The 27242-nt window shown below is 33.0% G+C and overlaps 5 protein-coding genes across 6 annotated transcripts; all 5 read left to right on the top strand.

Annotated features, from left to right (window-relative positions):
• Positions 1–861: 861 nt before the first annotated feature.
• LOC114195181 (receptor-like protein 54) lies at positions 862–3868 on the top strand. The gene has a single exon (XM_028085571.1). The coding sequence runs from the start codon at positions 862–864 to the stop codon at positions 3721–3723; it is 2862 nt and encodes a 953-aa protein (XP_027941372.1). The 3' UTR covers positions 3724–3868.
• A 787-nt stretch (positions 3869–4655) lies between these two features.
• On the top strand, positions 4656–6251 carry LOC114195180 (putative DUF21 domain-containing protein At3g13070, chloroplastic). The gene is made up of 5 exons (XM_028085569.1): positions 4656–4665; positions 4767–5027; positions 5086–5137; positions 5233–5302; positions 6120–6251. Exons 1-5 carry the CDS (start codon positions 4656–4658, stop codon positions 6249–6251), a joined length of 525 nt encoding a protein of 174 aa, XP_027941370.1.
• On the top strand, positions 4999–26938 carry LOC114193640 (DUF21 domain-containing protein At1g55930, chloroplastic-like). 2 transcript variants are annotated; one of them, XM_028083517.1, is made up of 14 exons: positions 4999–5027; positions 20224–20321; positions 20412–20505; positions 21090–21167; positions 21342–21445; positions 21940–22021; positions 22391–22530; positions 22611–22689; positions 22796–22859; positions 23513–23604; positions 24426–24491; positions 25255–25371; positions 25817–25987; positions 26494–26938. In XM_028083517.1, the coding sequence occupies exons 3-14, from the start codon at positions 20461–20463 to the stop codon at positions 26734–26736; spliced, it is 1281 nt and encodes a 426-aa protein (XP_027939318.1). In that variant the 5' UTR covers positions 4999–5027; positions 20224–20321; positions 20412–20460; the 3' UTR covers positions 26737–26938. The 2 variants fall into 2 exon arrangements, with proteins under 2 accessions (XP_027939318.1, XP_027939317.1); XM_028083516.1 differs by lacking the exon at positions 4999–5027 and adding an exon at positions 18960–19892.
• Positions 7459–10569, top strand: LOC114193638 (receptor-like protein 6). The gene has a single exon (XM_028083514.1). The coding sequence runs from the start codon at positions 7489–7491 to the stop codon at positions 10354–10356; it is 2868 nt and encodes a 955-aa protein (XP_027939315.1). The 5' UTR covers positions 7459–7488; the 3' UTR covers positions 10357–10569.
• Positions 13429–16654, top strand: LOC114193634 (receptor-like protein 9DC3). The gene has a single exon (XM_028083510.1). The coding sequence runs from the start codon at positions 13577–13579 to the stop codon at positions 16529–16531; it is 2955 nt and encodes a 984-aa protein (XP_027939311.1). The 5' UTR covers positions 13429–13576; the 3' UTR covers positions 16532–16654.
• Positions 26939–27242: the final 304 nt, after the last annotated feature.

The raw sequence follows: 27242 nt of genomic DNA, 5'->3' as shown, positions 1-27242 counted from the left end.
AGATTAATAACTCCATGAACAGAATTTTTGTTATTTTGATTGATCATGAAGCAACAGAATGGAAGAGAAGTATTCCTTCTTAACCTCCTAAACCTCATAAGTTTTGGCACAGAAATTTTTCTTTTCCTTTTCACATTTGTTTCCTTGTTTATGAATGTACATGATCTCATGTAGAGTATGAGAACTTTTTATCATGGATCATTCAATTACTTTGTGTAAAATGAAAACTTAATCAATCTAAACCTTTGAGTCATGCCATATATTGTGATGAACATTCTTACCAGTATTAAGATAAATTGGGAATTTCTAAGTATTTAATCTAAAATGATTGATAAGAAATAATGTAATATTATGCTTTTGTTGATCATTTATTGAAGATAAGAGATGTTTTTTAATGGTCATGACCATGAATTGTAATCTGCATAGATAATTAAGAAATAAGTATGTTTAACTTAATAGTTGCAGAAATAAAAAGCCTAAATTCAATTTCATTACTGAATAATAAGAGAGCATATCTATGACGTCTTTGACCCACAATGACTTCCAAGTCAATATGAGTAACAGTATACGTAAAGGATGGGGTGGAAATTTCATACTATTGGTCAGACATGATAGTTAGAGATACACAAACTCTTAATTTCTCAGACCTTTCACGTGCCCAGTGGCGGACAATAGAATGAACCGGGGTGCCGTGGACCACAATCAAAGCTTAAATTTACCCACAAAAAACTTCTCTCAACTTTTCAATTTGGCTATAAATATTCATTTTTAATTTCTTATCTCTCAAAGTATTTCCCTTCATTCTAAGTCTGTGTGACCACTGTAGAGTGCAGAGAAGTTAGAATGAAATAATGCATGGAAATGGGGTGGTTGTTTCCTGTGTTGCTGCTCTTTCATTTTTCATTCTCACATTCCTTGTGTGACCCCCATGACAACCTTGCATTGCTTCACTTCAAGGCCTCCTTAACCATTAATAATTATGCTTATAACTGCCATGAGGTTTATCCAACCATTGGAACATGGGAAAATGGAACAGATTGCTGCTCTTGGTCTGGAGTGACCTGTCACCCCATTTCTGGTCATGTCATTGCCTTAGACCTTCCATGCGCTGGGCTTCAAGGTCAAATCACTGCAAACAGTACCCTTTTCAGTCTTTCTCATATGCAATCACTCAACCTTGCTTTCAACAACTTCTCCAGCTCTCAAATTCCATCTACCATAGGTGACCTTGTGAGCGTTACACACCTGAACTTGTCTTCTTCAAACTTTGAAGGTGAAATTCCTCCCCGAATCTCACATCTTTCCAAATTACAATCACTTGATCTCTCTGATGAGTTTAGGTTAAAATGGGAAGAAGGCACATGGAAGAGGATGCTCCAAAATGCAACCGGTTTAAGGGTGCTAGTTTTGGATTATAATGATTTGTCATCAACTTCAATGAGGTCACTCAATTTGTCTTCCTCTTTGATCACTCTTAGTCTTAGAGGAACTGGCTTAACGGGAAAGTTGACAGTTGACATTCTTCTTTTGCCAAATCTGCAACACCTAGATCTATCAGGTAATTCTTACCTTGATGGCCAACTTACGGACCTGAGTTGTAGTTCAGCTTCTCTCAATGTCTTAGAAATATCTAATTGTGAACTCTATGGGCCAATCCCTCCTTCTTTCTCTAACCTCACACATCTTACTTTATTGGACCTCTCAATCAACTACATCAACGGTTCAATTCCACCCTCTCTCTTAACCCTTCCACGTCTAAATATTCTGCTTCTCTCTTATAATCATCTCAGTGGTCAAATACCGAATGTATTTCATCAGGCAAACAAATTTGAAGAATTAGATTTGAGGGTTAACAATATCCAAGGTGAGCTGCCATCAACAATTTCAAATCTTCTACACCTCATTTACTTGGATATATCTCATAACAGATTAGAGGGACCTCTGCCCAATAAAATAACTGGGTTTTCAAATCTAACTACATTAAGGTTGACTCACAACTTGCTAAATGGTACAATTCCTTCTTGGTGTTTCTCTTTGCCATCGTTGGAGTATTTATATCTATCGAGTAATCAGTTCACGGGGCGTATACCTGCAATCTCATCATATTCCTTGCGGAGTCTACATTTGGATGACAACAAGCTACAGGGCAATTTTTCAGAATCATTTTTCAACCTTGTCAACCTTACTCACTTATCTCTCTCATCGAACAACTTCAGTGGTTCTGTAAATTTTTCACTCTTCTCCAAGTTCCAAAATCTGGAATATCTTTACCTTTCAAATTTAGGTCAATTATCACTAAAATTTGAATCAAGCGATAATTATCGTTTTTCCTGCCTATGGGCTTTGGGCTTGTCTTCCATGGGTTTAACCGAATTTCCAAAATTATCTAGAAAAAAAATCCCAGTTTTGAAATATCTCGATTTGTCCGACAACAAATTGAATGGAAGAGTGCCGAATTGGTTGCATGAAATGGATTCTTTAATTGATGTAAACCTACACCGAAACTTTTTGACAACACCAGTGGACCAATTCTCTAGGAACTACAAACTCGGATATCTTGATCTAAGTTTGAATTTACTCACTGGTGCTATCTCTTCGTCAATTTGTAATGCAAGTTCACTTCAGATTCTCGTGTTGTCCAACAACAAGTTGACAGGCACCATTCCACAATGCCTTCTTGTGAGTTCACCATTCCTTTCCGTTTTGAGTCTAGAAAGCAACAGACTTAATGGAACTTTACCAAATACCTTTGCAAACAACTATCTCCTCAGTCTGAATCTCAATGACAACCGATTTGAAGGCCCTTTGCCAGAATCTTTGTCCAACTGCATGCATCTGGTGGTTTTAAATCTTGGCAATAATCAAATAGAAGATACATTTCCCCATTGGCTTCAAACTCTACCGGATTTGAAAATATTGATTTTGCGGGCTAATAAGTTGCACGGTCCAATTGCCACCAAGTATGGATTTCCAAGTTTAAATATTTTTGATATCTCATCCAACAACTTCAGCGGCCCAATTCCAGAATACTACATACAAAGTTTTGAATCCATGAAAAGTGTTGTTCAAGATGAGGGGGTTGGCCTTCCACAGCCATACATGCAATGGGAATACAATTTTGTAACATTTTATCCACCTACTACTGTAACAACGAAATGCACGAGTGTGCCATTCAAAAAAATTCCAATAAATTTTGTGAGCATTGATTTATCAGGAAACAAATTTGAAGGAGAGATTCCAAAAGTAATTGGAGAGCTTCAAGCACTCACAGGACTTAACCTCTCCCACAACAGACTCAGTGGTCCTATTCCCCAATCCATGGGAAATTTGACAATATTGGAGTCTTTGGATCTCTCTTCAAATATGCTCACCGGTAGGATTCCTGCAGAATTCCTGAATATGAAATTTCTTGAAGTAGTGAATCTTTCCTATAATCATCTTGTGGGAGAAATACCCAGAGGAAAGCAGTTTGATTCTTTTTCGAATGATTCCTATAAGGGAAACTTGGGCCTATGTGGGGATCCATTGACAATGAAATGCGGCCAAAAGCGTGATGAAGATCCTCCACTTTCGCAAAGCTTGTGGAGAGAAGAGAAATTTGGATTTGGTTGGAAAGCAGTAGCTATAGGATATGGTTGTGGAACAGTATTTGGAGTGGGGATTGGAAGTTTTATGTTTTTTATGGGACAGCCAAAATCGCTTGTGAGAATGTTTGGTGGTTGACTGTATTAGATGCTGAAAAGGAACACTGTGTCGAGGATTCATCAAAGAATAAATCGGTTCATGCAAATGTGATAATTAATATGTTTTTTTTTCCTTTCCTTATCTTAAGAGTATTTCAAAGTTTATAAATCTAGCAAGTTTGTGTTCTCTCTATGTTTAACCTTCAAATTTAAAGTTAAATTATCTTTTATAATAATCTGTCATGTATTTACTTATTGCATGCATATCAAAACATCTACAATTAAATTGATTGTTTTTTTTAATAAGCAATATTTCTTTTGTCTGAAGGATTGTCATTCTTGTTAATTATTCGTTAACATATGCTTTTTTATTAGCAGCAAATAATATTTCGTAAATAAATAAAAAAAAACTAACGACTTTAGTTGATTTCTTAATACTATAAATATTTGTACACTTTAAGAAGTCAGGTATTACTGGAGGAGACAACACTTTCGTATTAATATCAGCATGATGATTTGTATCAGGTATAGTTTCAGGTATATAAAATTATCTTTGCACTTTTAATCAATGTAAAAAATATTTTCAGCAATGATCAAAGTTGGAGATAATAAATTCTTAACATAATAAATAATAATTTCTATATAACTAACTAAAATTATAATTTAAGTCTAATATTCAAAGCCAAGAAAAACATGATGCTAATACATGAAAACAATTTTTAACAAAAAAAAAGGTTTAAGTATGCAGATAAATTATTATAGAAAAACAAACTATAGTTGATTAACTTCTCTTTATCTAAATTTTATTATTTTTTATTAAATATTATAATTTTGAATTATTTTCTATTAAATCACTGAGTATTTTCGAATATGATAAACTTACATAGTCGTTTCAAATACTTTAAATTCGTATTACAAAAATTCTTTTCAAAAATTATATAACTCATAACATTATTGCTTATGTTTTAACTAATGATTAAAAGTGTAGTTGATAGCTAAAATTTGCCAAATCAGCTTACTTATTAGTGGTTAATAAATACAGAATTCGAAACCAATTTGAAGTTTATGCATGAATTGTTGTAGAGGGGAGAGTCATCGTAGCTGCAAGTGTTTGTGGGGTTTTGGTGTTTGGATGTTCACGAGTTTCCTCAGTTGAAGGTGTGGTGGATGAAGGATATGGCGTTATTGGACAGAGCATACTTTTGCTTAGGAATACTTCGCCTAACGTGTTGCAAGTTCTTCGTATATTGAAGGAGCAAGGTTTGGTGCTTGTAGTTCTTTTGGACCTTTTCAGCCTTTTTGTCATTGACAGAGACTTCAATCACCACACTTTGGCCTTGGAAGGTATCTTCTATACTTTATCCTCCTTCTCTGAATCATACTTTTTTTTGTTCAATGAAAGCTATGGCTAGTAAAGAAGAACTCATTAGTTTATCCCTTATTATTGCCACAACGTATTCTCTTTTCTTTTGCCTTATTATTGAAAATATCAAATATTTTTCAACCACAGTGTATATAGAATGTATCTCATGCTATTTGTTATATGCAGGGTGGTCAATATCGTGGCAACTGCTATGTTTGGTGTAGCTGGTGTCAGTGCAGCAACAAGAGTGATGACTGTATGTTGTGATTTTGTTGCTCAAATGTTAAAGAAATCTACTAAATCTACTATTTCCAGTACGTCAAAACATGCTGAAATGGCTTTTTTGTATTGTTTTGATCATCAAAATTTCGTATTCATCGGGCCTCTTGATTGTTATTCATTTGGAACATTGAATCTTTCGGTGCATCAACATGCTGCCCCATTAAAATTGCAAACTCCTGATTGATGTGGTGGGAACAAGAATTTGACATGTAAAGCTTGCTAGCTTTATCAACAATTTGTGAAAAGGTTGCCAAAGTTTACTTTTGAGTAACAGAAAAGGGGAGTGATATGATCTATTATTTGAATTTATACATATAAAAAGCTGTCAAATATCAGAAGTTTAGACAGCATTATAGGATGTAGGATATAGGACATACCTTATCTTAAGGTGTTAATTTTTTTTTTGTTATAAAGTTAACTATAGAAGTATAAATTATCTTTTCAATCAGATCTACTATTCTATCAGATTGATCACGGAAAAATTCATATGGTGTGTATATTTGTATTCATATAATTTTTTTTTCTCATATCTGATTTTTCTTTCCTCTCTGTAATCAAACAAGGTTGCCATTTTTGTTTCTCACTGAGATCACTCCAGAAAGCATAGCGGTTCAAAATGCCGCAGAGGTGGCTCGTCTTGTAGTTTATAGTATATAGAATATGATACTATAGTATGATATCATTAATAATGCTTATCATTAATCATTTGTGTTTTCTTTTTCACACGTAGTTCAAATTTTCATGATACTTCTTTTTGTAACGACATTGATATTGATCCTAATGCCTCCTAGGTCAGGCCAGTGGCATGGCGTTCCCTGGTGTTGTATCCTGTAAGAAGAATTGTTACTCATCTTTCAATGGGGATGCTGAAATTGCTTGGCCTAAAAGGAAGAAAGTCTGCTGAAAAGATATCCAAAGATTAACATACTCTTATCTTTTTCTTTTGCTTCTTTATGGATGCTTTGTGAAATCTAACTTTTATCAGAAGCTAAATCTTAGTTCCTTCATCTCAAAGAGGATTCTTCTTTTATGTTCATCAAAACTCTTTCATAACTATTCATTTTCTAAGGTTAAGTTTTTTCCTCAATGTTATGGAAAGGGAAGAAATGGTGAAATGAAATCATTTTATTCATAAATTATTTTGGTTTCTAATTTGGTTGAATCATTTGGTGAAATAAAAGGTCATTGCTTACTTTACGAGTGAGACATATGTAACAGAAGATTAGCTAAAATTGATGGTAAGAGGTGCGGAATTAAGTGGCGCAATAGAGGAGGAAGAACAGGTAGTAAATATTGGGTTTCATATTATAGTAGTGTCGTAATATATTTGTCTTCAAAACTTACTTTGCTAGGATAAAAAATTAATGTATTTGTCAGTTCCTATTATATAATTTTTTTAAAAAGAAGATAAACACAGCAGAGGAGGTGACGTTTTAGATGAGTAGAAACAAAAGGTTTAACTTAATAATTGCAGATATAAAAACTTTAGATTCCATTTATGAATAATATCAGAGCATAACTGAGTCGTCTTTGACCCACATGACTTCCAAGTCAATGTGAGTGGCAGTATTCTAGGAATGATGCGTAATGGATAGGGTAGAAATTTCAAACTATTTGTTTGACATAATAATTAAAGATACAGAAACTCCAAATTTTTCAGACCATACGTGTGCTTATCAGCATGTTATACTCACTCCATTGATTAGTAAATCATGAAAAAATGGTGTAGCCAATTGTTCTACCATTACAAGGAATATGATGTGAAATAAATTTGGTTTTCATGAAGCGAAATAGAAACCCAAGTCATGCATCTTTGTTGGTATATGTGGAAGACTTCTAATTAGGTGAAGAGAAGGGTTAGAAATGTGATTCCAATAGAATTGTTCATGACGAATTTACTAGGATGAATGGCGTAGATGCAGATATGTCCAAAGTGGTTCACTCTCAAAGTTATAGCATAAAATAAAATTTCACTTCTCTAAAGGTAAAGCTTTACAAGCTATGAGTCTAGGACCACAATCAAAGCTTAATTTTAGGCACAAAATCCTTGTCTCAACTTTTTAATTTGGCTATAAATATTCATCTTTAATTTCTTATCTCTCCAAGTATTTCCCTTCATTCTAAGTCTCTGTGACCCTTGTAGAGTGCAGAGAAGTTAGAATGAAATCATGGATGGGAAAGGGGTGGTTGTTTCCGGTGTTGCTGCTCTTTCATTTTTCATTCTCCCATTCCTTGTGTCACCCCCATGACTACCTTCAATTGCTTCACTTCAAGGCCTCCTTAACCATTGATATTACGAATAAATATTCTTATCACTGTGATGAGGTTTATCGAAGCATAGAAACATGGGAAAATGGAACAGATTGCTGCTCTTGGTCTGGAGTGACCTGTCACCCCATTTTTGGTTATGTCACTGCCTTACACCTTGCATGTGCTGGGCTACAGGGTAAAATCCATGCAAACAGTACCCTTTACAGTCTTTCTCATATGCAATCACTCAATCTTGCTTTCAATGACTTCTCCAACTCTCAAATTCCATCCACCATAGGTGAGCTTGTGAGCCTCACACACCTCAACTTGTCTTCTTCAAACTTTGAAGGTGAAATTCCTCCTCAAATCTCACATCTTTCCAAATTACAATCACTTGATCTCTCTGATGAGTTTAGGTTAAAATGGGAAGAAGGCACATGGAAGAGGATGCTCCAAAATGCAACCCATTTAAGGGTTCTAGTTTTGGATCAAACAAATTTGTCATCAACCCTAATGAGCTCACTCAATTTGTCTTCCTCTTTGATCACTCTAAGTCTTAGAGGAACTGGGTTAAAGGGAAAGTTGACAGATGACATTCTTTGTTTGCCAAATCCGCAACACCTATATCTATCATATAATTCTGACCTTCATGGCCAACTTCCGGATCTGAGTTGTAGTTCAGCTTCTCTCAATGTCTTAGAAATGATTAATTGTGATCTCCAAGGGACAATCCCTCCTTCTTTCTCTAACCTCACACATCTTACTTCATTGGACCTCTCATACAACTACATCGACGGTTCAATTCCACCCTCTCTCTTAACCCTTCCACGTCTAAATTCTCTGCTTCTCTATATTAATCATCTCAGTGGTCAAATACCGAATGTGTTTCATAAGTCAAACAAATTTGAAGAATTGGATTTGAATAGTAACAATATCCAAGGTGAGCTGCCATCAACAATTTCAAATCTTCAACACCTCATTTACTTGGATATATCGCGTAACAAATTAGAGGGACTTCTGTCCAACAAAATAACTAGGTTTTCAAATCTAACTAGATTATATTTGGATTCCAACTTGCTAAATGGTACAATACCTTTTTGGTGTTTCTCTTTGCCATCGTTGGAGTATTTATATCTATCCAATAATCATTTTAGTGGGATTATACCTGCAATCTCGTCAAATTCCTTACGGAGTCTAAGTTTGGATGGCAACAAGCTACAGGGCAATATTTCAGAATCAATTTTCAACCTTGTCAACCTTACTCAATTATCTCTCTCATCGAACAACTTCAGTGGTTCTGTCAATTTTTCACTCTTCTCCAAGTTCCAAAATCTGGAATATCTTTACCTCTCAAATTTAAGTCAATTATCACTAAACTTTGAATCAAACGTCAATTATAGTTTCTCCCGCTTGCAGGAGTTGGACTTGTCTTCCATGGGTTTGACTGAATTTCCAAAATTATCAAGAAAAACCCCAGTTTTGGAAATTCTCGATTTGTCCGACAACAACTTGAATGGAAAAGTGCCCAACTGGTTGCATGAAATGGATTCTTTAAGTGATGTATACCTAGACCGAAACTTTTTGACAACACCAGTGGACCAATTCTCTAGGAACTACAATCTATACTATCTTGATCTAAGTTTCAATTTACTCAGTGGTGCTATCTCTTCGTCGATTTGTAATGCAAGTTCCCTTCACACTCTCGTGTTGTCCAACAACAAGTTGACAGGCAGCATTCCACAATGCCTTGTGAGTTTACCGTTCCTTTGGGTCTTGAGTCTAGAAAGCAACAGACTTAATGGAACTTTACCAAATACCTTTTCAAACAACAATCTCAATATTCTGAATCTCAATGACAACCGATTTGAAGGTCCTTTGCCAGAATCATTGTCCAACTGCATGCGACTGAGCGTTTTAAATCTTGGCAACAATCAACTGGAAGATACATTTCCCCATTGGCTTCAAACTCCACCAATTTTGAGAATATTGATTTTGCGGGCTAATAAGTTCCACGGTCCAATTGCCATATTCAACAAGACCAAGTATGTATTTCCTATTTTAAATGTTTTTGATATCTCATCCAACAATTTCAGCGGCCCAATTCCAGAAGACTACATACAAAGTTTTGAATTCATGAGGAATGTTATTAAATATGATTTTTTTGGCTCACAGATATACATACGATGCCTACCTATGACTGTAACAACAAAAGGTATTAGCATGCCATTAAAAAAAATTCCAATAAACTTTGTGATCATGGATTTATCAGTAAACAAATTTGAAGGAGAGATTCCAAAAGTAATTGGAGAGCTTCAAGCACTCAGAGGACTCAACCTCTCCCACAGCAGACTGATGGGTCCTATTCCCCAATCCTTGGGAAATTTGACAATGTTGGAATCTTTGGATCTCTCTTCAAATATGCTCACTGGTAGGATTCCTACAGAATTGGTGAATATGAAGTTTCTTGAAGTACTGAATCTTTCCTATAATCATCTTGAGGGAGAAATACCCAAAGGAAAGCAGTTTGATTCTTTTTCGAATGATTCCTATAAGGAAAACTTGGGCTTATGTGGAGATCCATTGTCAATGAAATGCAACCAGAATCATGATGGACATCCTCGACCTTCACAAAGCTTGTGGAGAGAAGAGAAATTTGGATTTGGTTGGAAAGCCGTGGCTATAGGGTATGGGTGTGGAACAGTATTTGGAGTGGGGATCGGAAGTTTTATGTTTTTCATGGGAAAGCCAAAATCGCTTGTGAGAATGTTTGGGGGTTAACTTTATTAGATGCTCAAAATGAACACTGTGTTTAGGACTCGCCAACGAATAAATCAGCTCATGCAAATATGATACTTAGTATGCTATTTTCTTTTCCTTGTCTTAATTGTGGTGAATGTAGTATTACAAAGTTTATAAATCTACGAAGTTCAGTTTTGAGAAATCCGATGATCATTGATCGAAATTGAAATAGAAAAAGTTTCTGGATAATGATGAAAATCTGGAGGATTACATGAACTGTAATCTTTTTGTGGAAAATGTACCTCGCAGGTACTTCCACGCAACAAATAGCATGATGCATACCAAGTTTCAAGCGGATTCTAAATGCATCATCTAATTTGATGTTAGCATGATATTTGGTAATGGTGTAGTAAGATTTTATGTTACACTATTTGACTATAATCATATCTGAAATCTAGATACACAACATCATTGGATCAAAAATCATTTTAATACAAAAATACGAAAGTTTTTCGACAAGTAATTTCAATACAAATCTAACCCTGTAAGTGTAGTGTAATGACTGTAAATTGAATTGGATGTATTATCCTTTAAATTTGTGTCACACCATATTTATGTTATTTTGTTCCTTATTTTTGGTATTTTGTAATTGGGAAGTGTGAAATATGCCAACATCATGTCATTGTAATATTGGAATAATGATGGGAAGAATAAGTGAGGAGTAGGACGGCTCAACAATTTGAGAGACCTAAAGCAAACTTAAAAAGTGAAGTTTTTTAATTAAAAATTATTTTTTGAGTTTTTTTTACAAAATTATTTATTAAAGTATCACAATTAATTTTATTTAATATTTATTTTTCACATATCATAGGGTTAATTTGTTTTGAGACATTAAGTTTTATTATCTTTAACTCTGAGCAACTTTTTTCGATTGAAACAACATACATATATTGAGATCGTTAACATCATTCTATAAGTTATATATGCATCTGAAAAGGAATCTATTCTTTTATACAGTTAAGAATGTGAATTAGTTTATCATTTTTCAAACCTATAATTCTCTTTAAAATATTTATTTCTGAAAATAAACTAAATCCATCAATATCCAACAAATTATCATGTTTTAAAGATTTCTCAAGGTTTAAATATTTTTCTTTCAAGAAATGTACAATCTAGTGACGTTAATTTTTTAACACTAAATAAAAAACCAAAAATATCACTACGACAAAAATCACTTTAGACAGCTCCATAACATTGTGATCTAAATTATAAAAACAGTGGTCTAAAGATTAAACCATAATTTTTTAAGCATGGTATAGGTGAATGTAGCTATAGCTAATAGACAAAGATTTTTAGTATGACAATACTTTTAAAACGTTGTTTAAAATTTTCACAATAGACAATAGTTTTTCATGTTGATTTTAGACTTCACCTATATCTTTAGACCACATTTTTACTGGTTTTTCCCACATAGTTTAAAACAACAGTTATATAATCATAGACTTTCTTGATATTTATACAACATTTAAAAAAGGTTGTTTATTATATTTTAGGCCACATTTATTTAGCCATTGCCTAATTTAATATGGTCTAAATTACAAAATGTTGTAGTGTATCTTCGTATTTTTTAAATTGTTCTAATTTACTTTAAAAGTGTGGTACTTATTTTATCTACTATATACAAAAATTAATCAATTCTAAATAATTATTGAAGAAATTTTAAGTTATTTGGTTCCTTATTTTTGGTATTTTGTAATTGAGAAGTGTGATATAGCGACAACATCATGCCATTGTAATATCGGAATAATGATGCGAAGAATCAGGTAGGAGTTATAGGAAAAATGGGAAAATTAATTCCAGACTAATACATTTTCCACCTAAAAAAGGAAAAAGAGTAGACAAAAGGGATGGTGTGAAAGTTAAAGCAGAGGAAAGACTCTGAAAGATTAATAACTCCGGGGAACAGAATTTTTGTTGTTGTTTTGATTGATCGTGACGCAACAGAATGGAAGAAAAGTCTTCCTTTTTAACCTCCTAAGTTTTGGCATTTGTAGAACACATTCATCTTCTTTTCTGAAAAGATGAGAGAGTCAAAAAAACACAGCCCTCCATCCACACAAGCTTTCTTTCTGTTCTTTTCTTTTTCTTTCCCTTTTCACATTTGTCTCCTTCTACATCATCTCATCCAGAGGATGAGCACCTTATATCAGTGTCATTCAATTACTTTGTGTAAAATGAAAACTTAATCAATCTAAACCTTTGAGTCATGCCATAATATTGTGATGAACATGCATATCAATATTAAGATAAATTGGGCATTTCTAAGTATTTAATCTAAAATGCTTGATAAAAAATAAAGTAATGTTATGCTTTTGTTGATCATTTATTGATTTTCCATTATGAAGTAGGACAATTGAAGATAAGAGATGTTTTTTAATGGTCATGACCATGAATTGCATCTGCATAGATAATAAAGAAATAAGTAAAATTAATATTAGCTGTTAAATGGTATTAAAAAGAAGATATCTCCAGTGGACACTCCAGGGCATTTATTTTCAGGTCAATTCCACCGGTGGTGCTGAGAAGAGCTGTAATACTCCCTCTGTTTCTTTCTAAATATTAAAATTTAAAGACTTTTGTTTTTGTTTAACTATTATTTCTAAAAATCTACCGAATTTTTTTACTTCTTTTTTCACTTGTATCAATATTTTTATTTATTTGTAATTAATTTATATGAATGTATGTGGGTATGGTCATATGTAAAAATGGTAAATAAAAAAATCTCTGAATTATTAGGATAAAAAATTATTGTATTTGTTAGTTCCTATATAATTTTTTAAGAAAAGATAAAAACAGCAGAGGAGATGACCTTTTAGACGAGTGGGAACAAAAATGTTTGTTTAACTTAATAATTGCAGAAATAAAAAGCCTAAATTAAATTTCATTAATGGATAAAAACAGAGCATATTTATGACGTCTTTGACCCTCAATGACTTCCAAGTCAATGTGAGTGGGCAGTAAACGTAATGGAAATGTGATACACAAACTCTATATTTCTCATACTATTCACGTGCCCAGTGGCGGACAATAGAATGAACCGGGGTGCCGTGGACCACAGTCAAAGCTTAATTTTACCCACAAAATCCTTGTCTCAACTTTTGAATTTGGCTATAAATATTCATTTTTAATTTCATATCTCTCAAAGTATTTCCCTTCATTCTAAGTCTGTGTGACCACTGTAGAGTGCAGAGAGGTTAGAATGAAATCATCCATGGGGATGGGGTGGTTGTTTCCTGTGTTGCTGCTCTTTCATTTTTCATTCTCACATTCCTTGTGTGACCCCCATGACAACCTTGCATTGCTTCACTTCAAGGCCTCCTTAACCATTAATAATTATGCTTATAACTGCCATGAGGTTTATCCAACCATTGGAACATGGGAAAATGGAACAGATTGCTGCTCTTGGTCTGGAGTGACCTGTCACCCCATTTCTGGTCATGTCATTGCCTTAGACCTTCCATGCGCTGGGCTTCAAGGTCAAATCACTGCAAACAGTACCCTTTTCAGTCTTTCTCATATGCAATCACTCAACCTTGCTTTCAACGACTTCTTCACCTCTCAGATTCCATCCACCATAGGTGAGCTTGTGAGCCTCACACACCTCAACTTGTCTTCTTCAAACTTTCAAGGTGAAATTCCTTCCCAAATCTCACATCTTTCCAAATTACAATCACTTGATCTCTCTCAACATGGTTATTATGAGTTTGGGTTAAAATGGGAAGAAGGCACATGGAAGAGGATGCTCCAAAATGCAACCCATTTAAGGATGCTAGTTTTGGATGGGAGAGATTTGTCATCAACTTCAATGAGCTCACTCAATTTGTCTTCCTCTTTGATCACTTTAAGTCTTAGAGGAACCGGGATAAAGGGAAAGTTGACAGATGACATTCTTTGTCTGCCAAATCTGCAAAACCTATATCTATCATATAATACTGATCTTCATGGCCAACTTCCGGACCTGAGTTGTACTTCAGCTTCTCTCAATGTCTTAGAAATATCTAATTGTGAACTCTATGGGCCAATCCCTCCTTCTTTCTCTAACCTCACACATCTTACTTTATTGGACCTCTCACACAACTACATCGACGGTTCAATTCCACCCTCTCTCTTAACCCTTCCACGTCTAAATATTCTGCTTCTCTCTTATAATCATCTCAGTGGTCAAATACCGAATGTATTTCATCAGTCAAACAAATTTGAAGAATTAGATTTGAGTGGTAACAATATCAAAGGTGAGCTGCCATCAACAATTTCAAATCTTCAACACCTCATTTACTTCGATATATCGCGTAACAAATTAGAGGGACCTCTGCCCAACAAAATAACTGGGTTTTCAAATCTAACTACGTTATATTTGACTCACAACTTGCTAAATGGTACAATTCCTTCTTGGTGTTTCTCTTTGCCATCGTTGAAAGAATTAGGTCTATCTTATAATCAGTTCACGGGGCGTATACCTGCAATCTCCTCATATTCCTTACAGAGTCTAATTCTGCATGGCAACAAGCTGCAGGGCAATATTTCAGAATCAATTTTCAACCTTGTCAACCTTACTGCCTTATATCTGTCATCGAACAACTTCAGTGGTTCTCTCAATTTTTCTCTCTTCTCCAAGTTCCAAAATCTACAAATTCTTAACCTTTCAAATTTAAGTCAATTATCACTAAACTTTGAATCAAACGTCAATTATAGTTTCTCCAGCTTGCAGGTCTTGGACTTGTCTTCCATGGGTTTAACTGAATTTCCAAAATTATCAAGAAAAACCCCAGTTCTACAATCTCTCCTTTTGTCCGACAACAAGTTGAATGGAAAAGTGCCGAATTGGTTGCATGAAATGGATTCTTTGAGACATGTAAGACTAGACCGAAACTTTTTGACAACACGAGTGGACCAATTCTCTAGGAACCAGCAACTCCTATATCTTGATCTAAGTTTCAATTTACTTACTGCTGGTATCCCTTCGTCAATTTGTAATGCAAGTTCACTTCAGATTCTCGTGTTGTCCAACAACAAGTTGACAGGCACCATTCCACAATGCCTTGTGAGTTTACCGTTCCTTTCCGTCTTGAGTCTAGAAAGCAACAGACTTGATGGAACTTTACCAAATACGTTTTCAAACAACAATCTCAATATTCTGAATCTCAATGACAACCGATTGGAAGGTCTTTTGCCAGAATCATTTTCCAACTGCATGCAATTGGAGTTTTTAAATCTTGCCAACAATCAACTGGAAGATACATTTCCCCATTGGCTTCAAACTCTACCATTTTTGAAAGTATTGATTTTGCGGGATAATAAATTGCACGGTCCTATTTCCATATTCAAGACCAAGTATGGATTTCCTAGTTTAAATGTTTTTGATATCTCATCCAACAACTTCTGCGGCCCAATTCCAGAACACTACATACAAAGTTTTGAATTCATGAAGAATGTTGTTCAACACGATGCGGTTGGCATTTCACAGCGATACATTGAAATCCAACTTTTTATTACTGAACCATTTTATACAGTACAACAATACATGGAATGGTCCATCTCTTTTGGAATATTTTATTCACCTACGACTGTAACAACAAAGGGCACGAGTATGCAATTCAAAAAAATTCCAACAAACTTTGTGATCATGGATTTATCAGAAAACAAATTTGAAGGAGAGATTCCAAAAGTAATTGGAGAGCTTCAAGCACTCACAGGACTTAACCTCTCCCACAACAGACTGAGTGGTCCTATTCCCCAATCCATGGGAAATTTGACAATGTTGGAATCTTTGGATCTATCTTCAAATATGCTCACTGGTAGAATTCCTACAGAATTGGTGGATATGAAGTTTCTTGAAGTACTTAATCTTTCCTATAATCATCTTGAGGGAGAAATACCCAAAGGAAAGCAGTTTGATTCTTTTTCGAATGATTCCTATAAGGAAAACTTGGGCTTATGTGGAGATCCATTGTCAATGAAATGCAACCAGAAGCATGATCAGCATGATCAGCATCATCCATATTCACAAAGCTTGCAGAGAGAAGAGAGATTTGGATTTGGTTGGAAAGCAGTGGCTATAGGATATGGTTGTGGAACAGTATTTGGAGTGGGGATTGGAAGTTTTATGTTTTTCATGGGAAAGCCAAAATGGCTTGTGAGAATGTTTGGGGGTTAACTTTATTAGATGCTCAAAATGAACGGTGTGAGGAGGACTCAGATCAGCTCACACGCAAATGTGTTATGTTGTTTTCTTTTCTCATGTCTTAATTATGGTAAATTTGTAAGAGTGTTTCAAAGTTTATAAATCTACCAAGTTTGTGTTTTTCTATATGTTTAAACTTAAAATTTAAAGTTAAATTATCCTGTATAATAATCTTTCATTTATTTACTAACTGCATGCCTATCAAAACATCTATAATTAAATGTATTGTTTTCTTATATGCAATATTTGTTTTGTCTGAAGGATTGTCATTTTTGTTAATTATTTCTTTAATAGCAGTTTCATAAATGAAAAAAAAAAATCAAGAAGTGTAGTATTACCGGGGGAGATAACACTTTTTTAATAATATCAATATGTTATATCATGTATAGTTTGACGCATAAAAAATTATCCTTCCTATTTTAATCAATCTAAAAAGTATTTTCTGCACCGATCAAAGTAGACAAATTAAAATAAATTTTAAATAAATGACTAATTAAATGAATAATTTTTATATTTATAAATAGAAATATATATAATTTTAATTTATTATTGAAAGCCGAGAAAAAAGAGAAATTTTAATACATGAAAATAATTTTTAACAAAAAAAATAACTTAAATATGTAGATAAATATTTTTAGAATTACAAACTAAAATTGAGTGACTTCTCTTCATCTAAATTTTGTCATTTTTTTATTAAATATTATAATTTTGAACTTTTTCCTATAAAATCGTTGAGAATTTTCAAATCTCATAAATTTATAAAGTCGTTTCTAATACTTTAAATTCTTATTATATAAATTCGTTTCAAAATTTAAAATATTGATGGTAAAGTCTTTTACAAAAATTATATGAGTCAATATTGTTGGCTATGTTTAATTAATGATTAAACGTTGACGGTCGATAGTTAAACGTTGCTAAAATGAGTTACTAAAGGAAACAAATCAACTTAGTTAATACAAATATTTACCATATAGAGTAATGAATCATATGAGTAAATGTATCAAATCAATGGACAATCATTAATTCATAACACGTTGCTAAAATGAGTTACTGCATTATATTTTTTGAAAAATTATTAGTAGTTAATGAATACAAAATGAAATATCTTCCCATAGAAAACTTAGATCAAATATTTAATCACATTCTAACATTTCTAAGAGAACAAAATTTCATATTAAGCCCTTCGATGACATGTTCAACACCAACAATCCTCACGTTCAACACAATCGCAAATACAACTTAAAAGAATGATAAAAAATTAATTTACATTATTTGAAATTTTAATATAATAGATTTATATCACTCTACAAAAAGATTTCTATAACGTATTTTCCTATGTTTAAATAAGCAAGTAGATGAACTGAAAATTTATAAATAATGTAAATAATTAATTTTTTTTACGTTTTTAGAAAAATAATAATTTTTATAAAATGAAATTTATTAACTAAATTTATATTTATAACTCAAACTTTTTAATAATAAAATAAATAATTATCTCTTATAAAATATATTTCAACTTGACTAGTTTTTTAGTAATCTTTTTAATAATAAAATAAATAATTATCTCTTATAAAATACATTTCAACTTGACTAGTTTTTTAGTAATCGGTAAAACATCGAAAAGTAATATATAAATAAGATTTTTTTAAAATAATTAACTATGACTCCGGAAAAAATTATTCATTAATCTCATATTTATTCGTTCTCTTCCTTCCCTTACTACAATCTCATAAAATCAAATATTTTTAATTAACAATAGTACGCTTCTAAATGTTTTTATATATTCTGAAGTTGAATATGTTTTTTATTTTTAATTTTTAGTAAATTTTGGAATTAGTGAATTTTGAATTTTTGGACCAGTTTAGTTTTTTTAATTTTTAAAATTCGTGAATTTAGTTATTTTAATCAAAATTTGTTAGGTTTATTTGATGTTTTGTACATATTTTAATATTGTATTTGAGTTGTTTATTGTTTATAATGTTTAATACATTTTTGCTTTAATACTAAATCAAATAATATTATGAAACGCATTTAGAAATATCAAATAAATTTAACAAAATTTGATTAAAAAGACTAAATTCATATATTTTAAAAAATATAAAACTAATTTGGTTCATAATTTAAAATAAACTAATTTTAAAATTTACTGAAAATTGAAAGAAAAAAAATATATTTAACCCTATTTAATTTGATTATATTGAGAAATTTGAAATGTAATGTCAATTGAAAAAACAAAAACAACCTTTTCTCATCTTCCCAACTACCTATAAACAACTTAATTTTCATATTATATTATAATAATACACATGTCTGATTGATAAAAAAAAATATTACAATTTATATTTCTTATTACACTTTCAATGTATAGTGTGCTTTAAAAGTGAAATAGCTGTAATTTAATCCCACTTGTTACAGCGAACCTTGGATCCAGCAAGTAGCAAAGTCTGCGAATGCACGCGCCACCTCTGCCAGTTTTCACTACTCCCTTTCAAACCCTAAATTTTCTCCCATTCTCCATTCTACATTTCCATTTTCTTTTTATTTCAAGAAACCCAAAAATATAAATCATTTCGCGGATATTCGTTTATTCTTTTGCTGTTGTTCCCTGCTGTGTTGCATCGCACATCGAATTCTTTTACCAGTACCTACTTAATTCATAAGCAAAATACAATTACTTCCAGAGCATAAGTGGGTTTCTTTAAAGTTCTTTGCATGGAATCTTGATTTTGAATTGGTGGGTGTTGTTGCTCTGTTATGACTGATGGCACTTGAATCTTGGGTTCTGAGTTTCCAAAGCTTCAACCCCAGTTCCAGATTGTTTTACACTGCTCATGAAAATCGGCGAAAGAGCATACCAATCAACTTTTTGGGTAGAAACAGTAGATATTCATTTCCCTTTGTTTCCAGTTGTGTCGGTCCATCCACTTTTTCAACCCTGCAGGTTTCAAGTTTTGGAGCAGATGCCAAGTTACTAGGTAGAACTCGGTTGAGGTGTTTAGATGGTAGCAGTGAGGGTTTGAGTGAGAGAAATGCTGTTTCCGAAACCAATTTGAAGTTTATGCACGAATTGTTGAAGAGGGGAATCATCCTAGCTGCAACTGTTTGTGGGGTTTTGGTGTTTGGATGTCCACGAGTTTTCGCAGTTGAAGGTGTTGTGGATGCAGGATATGGCGTTATTGGACAGAGCATACTTTTGCTTAGAAATACTTGGCCTAAAGTGTTGCAAGTTCTTCGCATATTCAAGGAGCAAGGTTTAGTGCTGGCACTGCTTTTGGGCATTTCGGCCTTTTTCTCTATGGCAGAGACTTCAATCACCACACTTTGGCCTTGGAAGGTATCTTGAATAATTTATCCTCCTTTTCTGAATGATTCTTTTTGTGTTATATGAAAGCTATGCCTAGGAAAGAAGAACTCGTTAGTTTATCCCTTATTGCATTGTTCAGTTAGACCTACTAAATAACTATATTGCCAAGATGACCAAAGAAAAGTAAATGTTACTGATTTAAGAATAAATTTCTATATTTCCTTTTCCTTTGACTAATGATTTTGGGGTCCTTTAATATGCTTGCATATTTTGCACATCAGATTTGTTATTTCCCTATGATTATTTGAGTTGATTAAATTTGACCCTTAAATCCTAATATCTGTTGATGATAATGTCGAAGGTTCGTGAGTTGGCTGAAAAGGAGTCCGAAAATGGCGTTTTCAGACTACTCCGAAGTGATGTTACTCGGTTCCTTACAACAATACTTATTGGCACAACGTATTCTCTTTTCATTGATCTTATTATTGAAAATTTCATTTGTTTTTCACCCAGAGTATAGAATGTATCTCATGCTTTTGTTGTATGCAGGGTGGTCAATATCGGTGCAACTGCACTGGTCACTGAAGCAGCAACTGCTATGTTTGGTGAAGCTGGTGTCAGTGCTGCAACAGGAGTGATGACTGTATGTTTAGATTTTATTGCTCAAATGTTAAAGAAATCTACTATTTCCAGGACATCAAAACATGCTTAAATGGCTTATTCATTGTTTTGATTATAAGAAATTCATATTCACTGGGACACTTTATTATTATTCATTTGGAACATTAAATCTTTCAGTATATCAACATGCTGCCCCATTAATCTTGCAAATTCCTGAATTGATGTGGTGGGAACAAGAATTTGACATGTAAAGCTTGCTAGCTTTATCACCAATTTGTGAAAAAGGTGCCTAAGCTAACTTTTGAGTAAGATAGAAAAGGGGAGTGACATGATCTATCTTTTTAATTTATACATTTAAAAAGCTTTTAAATATCAGAAGTTTTTAGACAACATTATAGGATGTAGGATATAGGATATACCTTATCTTATTGTTTTGATTTTTGTTATTGAATTTACTATAGTAGTATAAATTATCTTTTCAATCAGGTCTATTCTATCAGTTTTATCACAGAACAATTCATGTGGTGTGTGCACGTTTGTATATTTGTATTCATGTACATTTTTTTCACATATCTGATTTTTCTTTTCTCTCTTTAATCAAACAAGGTTGCCATTTTGCTTCTCACTGAAATCACTCCAAAAAGTATAGCTGTTCATAATGCCACAGAGGTGGCTCGTTTTGTGGTAAGTTGTAAGTTTCATGCTCATTCTTTTAGTAGTTTATAAAATATGATAACATAAATGATGCTGATCAATAATCATTTGTGGTTTTTTTTCACACGTAATTCATATTTTCATGATATTTCTGCTTCAGCTTCTTTTTGTAACGAACATTGATATTGGTCCTAATGCCTCTAGGTCAGGCCAGTGGCATGGCTTTCCCTGGTGTTGTATCCTGTAGGAAGAATTGTTACTTATCTTTCAATGGGGATGCTGAAATTGCTTGGCCTAAAAGGAAGAAGGTCTGCTGAAAAGATAGCCTAAGATTAATCTTCTTTTATTGAATTGTATCTGTTTCTTTTGATTCTTTATGGATGCCTTTGTGAAATCTAACTGTAATCTAACCTTTATCTGATGCTAAATCTTAGTTCCTTCATCTCAAGGATGATTTTTTTTTTTCTTTTTTATTTTTATCCATATTCCTTGATAACTGTTCATTTCCTAAGGTTCAGTTTTTTCCTCAATGTTATGGCAAAGAGAACAAACGGTGAAATGTAATCATTTCATTCATAGTTGTTTTTGGGTTTCTAATTTGGTTGAATCATCTGGCACAAGGCAGTAACTGTTTTTTTTTTCTTTTATGTATTTTTTAACTCTGGTTTGAAAGAATCCTTGGTTTGTCAAATTTGTATGTACATCATATGGACAGTGACAGCTGTTTGTTGAAGCAATGATTGTGGGACATTGCCATTGATTTTTTTAACCTCAATGCTAAAGTCATTGCTTACTTTACCAGTGAGCCATATGTGACAGAAGATGAGCTAAAATTGATGCTAAGAGGTGCAGAACTAAGTGGGGCAATAGAGGAGGAAGAACAGGTAATAAATATTGGGTTTAATATTATAACAGTATCATAATATATTTTTCTTCAAAACGTTTAGCCTTTGCTCCCATTTATTGACAATAGAATTTCATAAATATGGTTTGTTTACAATAATTTGTTTGTTTTGAAGTACATTATATATTCAAGAAATGGAAACTGAAATTTCATCTGAAAAGAATAAATAAATTTTCCATTTAGAAGTTTGCCCTCCATTTTTTCTAATTATAATATTTGCTACTTTATCATCATTTTTCTTTAGAACACTTACAAAAGCCTAATCTTCATATTCTTATCGATATGCTAATCCATTTCTATTTGTCTGTTATCTGTTAAGCATCTTAAATATATGTGTAATATGTTGCAGGATATGATTGAAAATGTTCTAGAGATAAAAGATACACATGTCAGAGAGGTTATGACCCCTCTTGTTGATGTTGTTGCAATTGATGCAAGTTCAAGCCTGGTAGACTTTCATCACTTGTGGGTCACACATCAGTACTCAAGGTATTTTAAAGGTTTTCTGGTTTCAAATTTATAATGATGTAACTTCCAATGTGCTGACTGGATCATGACATGTTTCCTAGGGTACCTGTTTTTGAGCAACGCGTTGATAATATAATGGGTATAGCGTATGCAATGGATCTGCTGGACTATGTTCAAAAGGTTGGGAGCTTTTACTCCCTATTTTATTGATTTACAAGTGCTTTACTTATTAATTATACCCCCCAGTCTCATAGTCTACAGAATTATAATCTGTTTGATTTTGAAGGGGGAGTTGCTGGAAAGTACTACAGTTGGAGATATGGCTCACAAGCCTGCTTATTTTGTACCTGGTAATTCTTTCTCGTCTTGAGTTTACTGGTTGCTCGTATTCTCGCAATGTAAGCAGTCATATAAAGCATTATCTATTTTACCGTATGACTATATTTGGAATCAGCAATACTCTCCTTATTAAATCATTTTCATACTTTTTTCTACGTTTAGCAATTTGTTCATCTAAACTGCTGTTGCATTAAAACAAGTTTCTTATTCACTCTTTACTTTGTTATCTTTGCTGTGTTGATTGTGTTACTCCATATATTTCAGTGCATTTTCAGAATCTATTTTTAAAATTTAAACATAATATGTTATCTTTGTTTAATTAAGAAATCCTTTTTTTCATTGATAATAATTTTGCCATATCTATTATACCCTGTTATAAACTTATAGTACAAACACACCAATTGGAGTGCAGAGGGGAATCTTCAACAATTTTTATGTCTGTTGTGCTAGTATTTTGTGATGTAATATTCATTTCTGTTGTGCTAGAATTAAACATCAGCTTACTACATCTTGACTACTAAATTTAATGATCATGATTCACAATTTTTCTCTTTATATTGAAATTCAATTGTTAAACTGATTGAATTTTCTGGGATAGGAACACATCTATATTTATTTGACTTGGTGCAGAATGTTGAAAAAAATATTATTACTGATTTTTCAGATTCAATGTCTGTTTGGAATCTTCTTAGAGAGTTCAGAATCAGGAAGGTTCACATGGCGGTTGTTCTTAATGAGTATGGTGGAACTGTGGGGGTATGTGCACACCATACAGAATGCAACCAATTCAGATCTTTGTTTGACATAAATATGAATATAAATCTGTAAATTTATGCCTCACTGTTAATACATTCACTGCTGATTACAATTACTGACCCAAAAAGAATGATATTAAAGATATCAATTAGATCATGCTATCCCCATTCGTTTTATTTATTTCAAAAACTTTTCCAATTATATACCAACGTCTTTTTGTGTTTTAACTTCCAATAAAAGCTAATGGAACCGACATTGAGATCATTCCCATCACGATAACTGTGACAAGAAACTTTATAAATAGTCCTGTAGAAATGTTATTTTTATTGTGTCTATTTTGTACTATACATTGTGTGTTGTACATAATTTAAATTATTTTTTCTCACTTTACTGATCTAAAATCATTGTAACAAAACCGAAAGTTGTTCTGGTTACAAGGCAATTCTGACTTACCAAATGCCCTTATTTACTACTATTCGCATTATGCAGTTGCCTTCATCTTTCCTATTTATGGTAACAATTAAGTTTGAATGTCTAATGGCTGTGTTTCTTTGGTCCTTTGAGTTCGTTTTTTAAATGATTTTATGGTTCATCCTTCCACACGGCTGTTGCATTTAGCAATGACTGATTTACAACTAGGTGTAGACATAAATTGCTTTTGTTGATGGCTAAATCAAAAGAAAGGTTTGTTTCTTCACAGTTTATCAGATTGTAATTACGCTCTCCAAGTTTTCTGAAATCCATTCTATGTATCTGCTTATAAGTTCTACAGTTTTCAGTTTAGCAAATCTGGTTGTCTAATTGATATTGGCATCTAACAGATTGTAACTCTAGAAGATGTTGTGGAGGAAATTGTTGGTGAAATCTTTGATGAAAATGACTCAAAGGTAAAATGCTTTTGCTTATTCTTTACGTTGTTTCGTTTAAATTAATTTTAAATTACTACTATCTTTACACATCAACCCAAAAGAACAAAAGAAAGTCCTTTTTACTCTGTACGTTTTGTTCAACAGTTTATATGGAATGTTTATTTGTCTTTATTGCATAATATTTATATCATAAGTATCAACAATTTATATGTTGACAATTGGTCTGTTTAATTGGCTACTAGTGGTGCTTTCCTGAAAGTTCAGCTTGTGTTTTAGGCTGTCTATTTTCATGATTTCAGATTGATATAATTCAAAGCACATAAAAAGGTGTAAGTTTTTAAAAGTAACACAATATGAGCCGAATTTATAGTGTAAAGTAATGGAAGCTCCAGCAGGAAAGAAAGTGGTCAAACTATTGAAATGGATCAGTGTTTATTTGACGATCTAATGTTGTTATTTCATAATTAGGCAGTCTTGGTTGATAAAGAGTTAGTAAAATAAAAGTGTTTTTAGCCATGTTCCATGTTCAATTACAAACTCTTCAAAACATAATGTAAATATGTGAGTATGAAATTGAAGTAAATGAGTGGGGGAGTCAGTGATGCTGTGTAAAAGTGATAATAATGCATGTAAGTGCAAGTCATTGTCTGCAGCAGCAGTAGGACTTTAATGCACTTTGAATTTAGCTATTTGTGCCTAATTATTTTATTGTTGATGACTATAACCATTTACTCCATACTAATTTTTCATTAAAACAACTACTTTTCTGGTGATTCTACAGGAGGAGATACAGAAAAAAACTGGTTACATAGTAATGCGAGCTGAGGGTGTTTTTGATGTGGATGCAAACACATCTATTGATCAGCTCTCAGAAGATTTGAACATCAAGATGCCGGAGGTCTAACACTTCTTTGATTACATGCAATTGTCATATTTGTCTTCTGATAACCCTATGTGGAGCTTGTGTAGTTTTCTTATTAGTATAGCAATAACTAAGTTGTTTATGAATTTACTCCTCAGAATCATTGTAGCATTGTAGACCTATCTTTGCATCTCAAATAGGCACCCACAGCATTGGATTTCAAGTAGGCACATTGTCAACGCATTTTTTATGCCAACTTGTTATTTCGACATAAGTCATGGACAAAATTGGGAAAATGCGCAAATATGCTATATTTTGGGGAAACTTATGCTGTTAACTATAATAACATTTTATGCATCCTTGGGTTTAGAGTTTTTGAGACAATGATCTCATTTTGGAATTAATTTTTCTTACTGTTCATATTGTTAAGTCTGATGAAGAATTTCAGCCCTCTCGATACTTAGGTGACATGCAATTTCAGGGTCATCAATATGAGACAGTATCAGGCTTTGTGTGTGAGGCATTTGGATACATTCCAAGGACAGGTGAGTGCATCAAAGTGGTTCTTGAAAGGGAAGATGAAGATGATAACAATGAGTCCAGTGCTGACCAGCAGGATCAGAAGGAAAAGAATCAAACTTTCAAACTTGAGGTAATCAATCTTTTGCTGTCTAAAATTGTCACTTGTTGAATTTTTGCTTAGATCTGTCCAGAGTTGGAAAGAATGGATGTGGGGAACACATAAGTAATACCAACAAGTATAACGATAGCATCACACAACTATAATATACTTGCATGTGTCTTTTAAATATGATTGCTCTACTATTACTGGAGCTACACTAAAGATGTCAATGCCATTTTCCTCAAAAAGCTTGTTCGCAAGTTGTGCTTTGATTTCTGGTTTTTGAACATTTGGTTAGAGAATCGATGTAAGAGTACTTTGTACATTGTTAACTTGTCATGGGATTGGAATTATATTTTGCATAACCCTTGCAATTTTTTATCTTGCGTGAGCCACATTCACAAGGTTTCAAATTAACCTTTTTTGTTTTGGCAATCTATATGAAGTAATAAACTGAATCTAGAGCTTCTCCTTAGCCTACCCCAACCCCTTTTCTTTAGAATGGAAAACACGCAGCTTCTTTGTCTTTGGTGCAGATACTAGCTGGAAATGCTAGAAAGGTGAGCGCAGTTCGGTTTGAAAGAAAAAATAATAATGATGAGATGTTGGAGACTAAAGTCACTCGCATGGTCCCCAAAATCATGAAGAGAAAATGGAACAACGCTGAAAACTTGGAGGCTGATGATACAGAATATGATGGAGATACATTTGCAAAGAAACCACAGGAAGACATTTCTAGTGAATATTTAGTTGATCAGGAAAGTTCTAGTACAGAATAAGCTTGTTTCGTTCTTCATCTCTTTTTTCCCCTTTCTTTATACCTGGCATGCTTTTGTGCCATTTTTGCTACAATCTATAACATGGGAAAATTGAGAGGCGTGTACAAAATGAGAAACAAAACCCTGCAAAGACAAATTAGAGGCGTCTATGCTAACAAAAGTCTTTAAGGCTTTGGTGTAATAAAGATTTCAGTTTGATTAACCCCCCGCCATCTTTTCTACCCTACACACATCTTCTGTATTTGGATGGCTATTACTGTGTGGTGGCTTTTTAGAGCTTTTATGCTTTTCAAAGCTTCCCATTTTCAAAGCTTTTTACAGTTTTTGCACAACAAAGACATTTCTTAAAATCAAATATGAAGCTTATGAAAAATGGCTTTAATATATGTGTATACACAATCTTCAAAAGTAAGAAAGATGATATATATCTTAATGTGTATGACTGTATCTGGTATTTAATTTCTATTTTGGAGAGAATATCATTTCTTTGTTTTTAAGATATTAAA

This window comes from Vigna unguiculata, chromosome 8 (assembly GCF_004118075.2).
Source record: "Vigna unguiculata cultivar IT97K-499-35 chromosome 8, ASM411807v1, whole genome shotgun sequence".
Taxonomy (NCBI): Eukaryota; Viridiplantae; Streptophyta; class Magnoliopsida; order Fabales; family Fabaceae; genus Vigna; species Vigna unguiculata.
The sequence above is the reverse complement of the archived record's forward strand: the minus strand, read 5'-3'. Positions and strand labels throughout refer to the sequence as shown.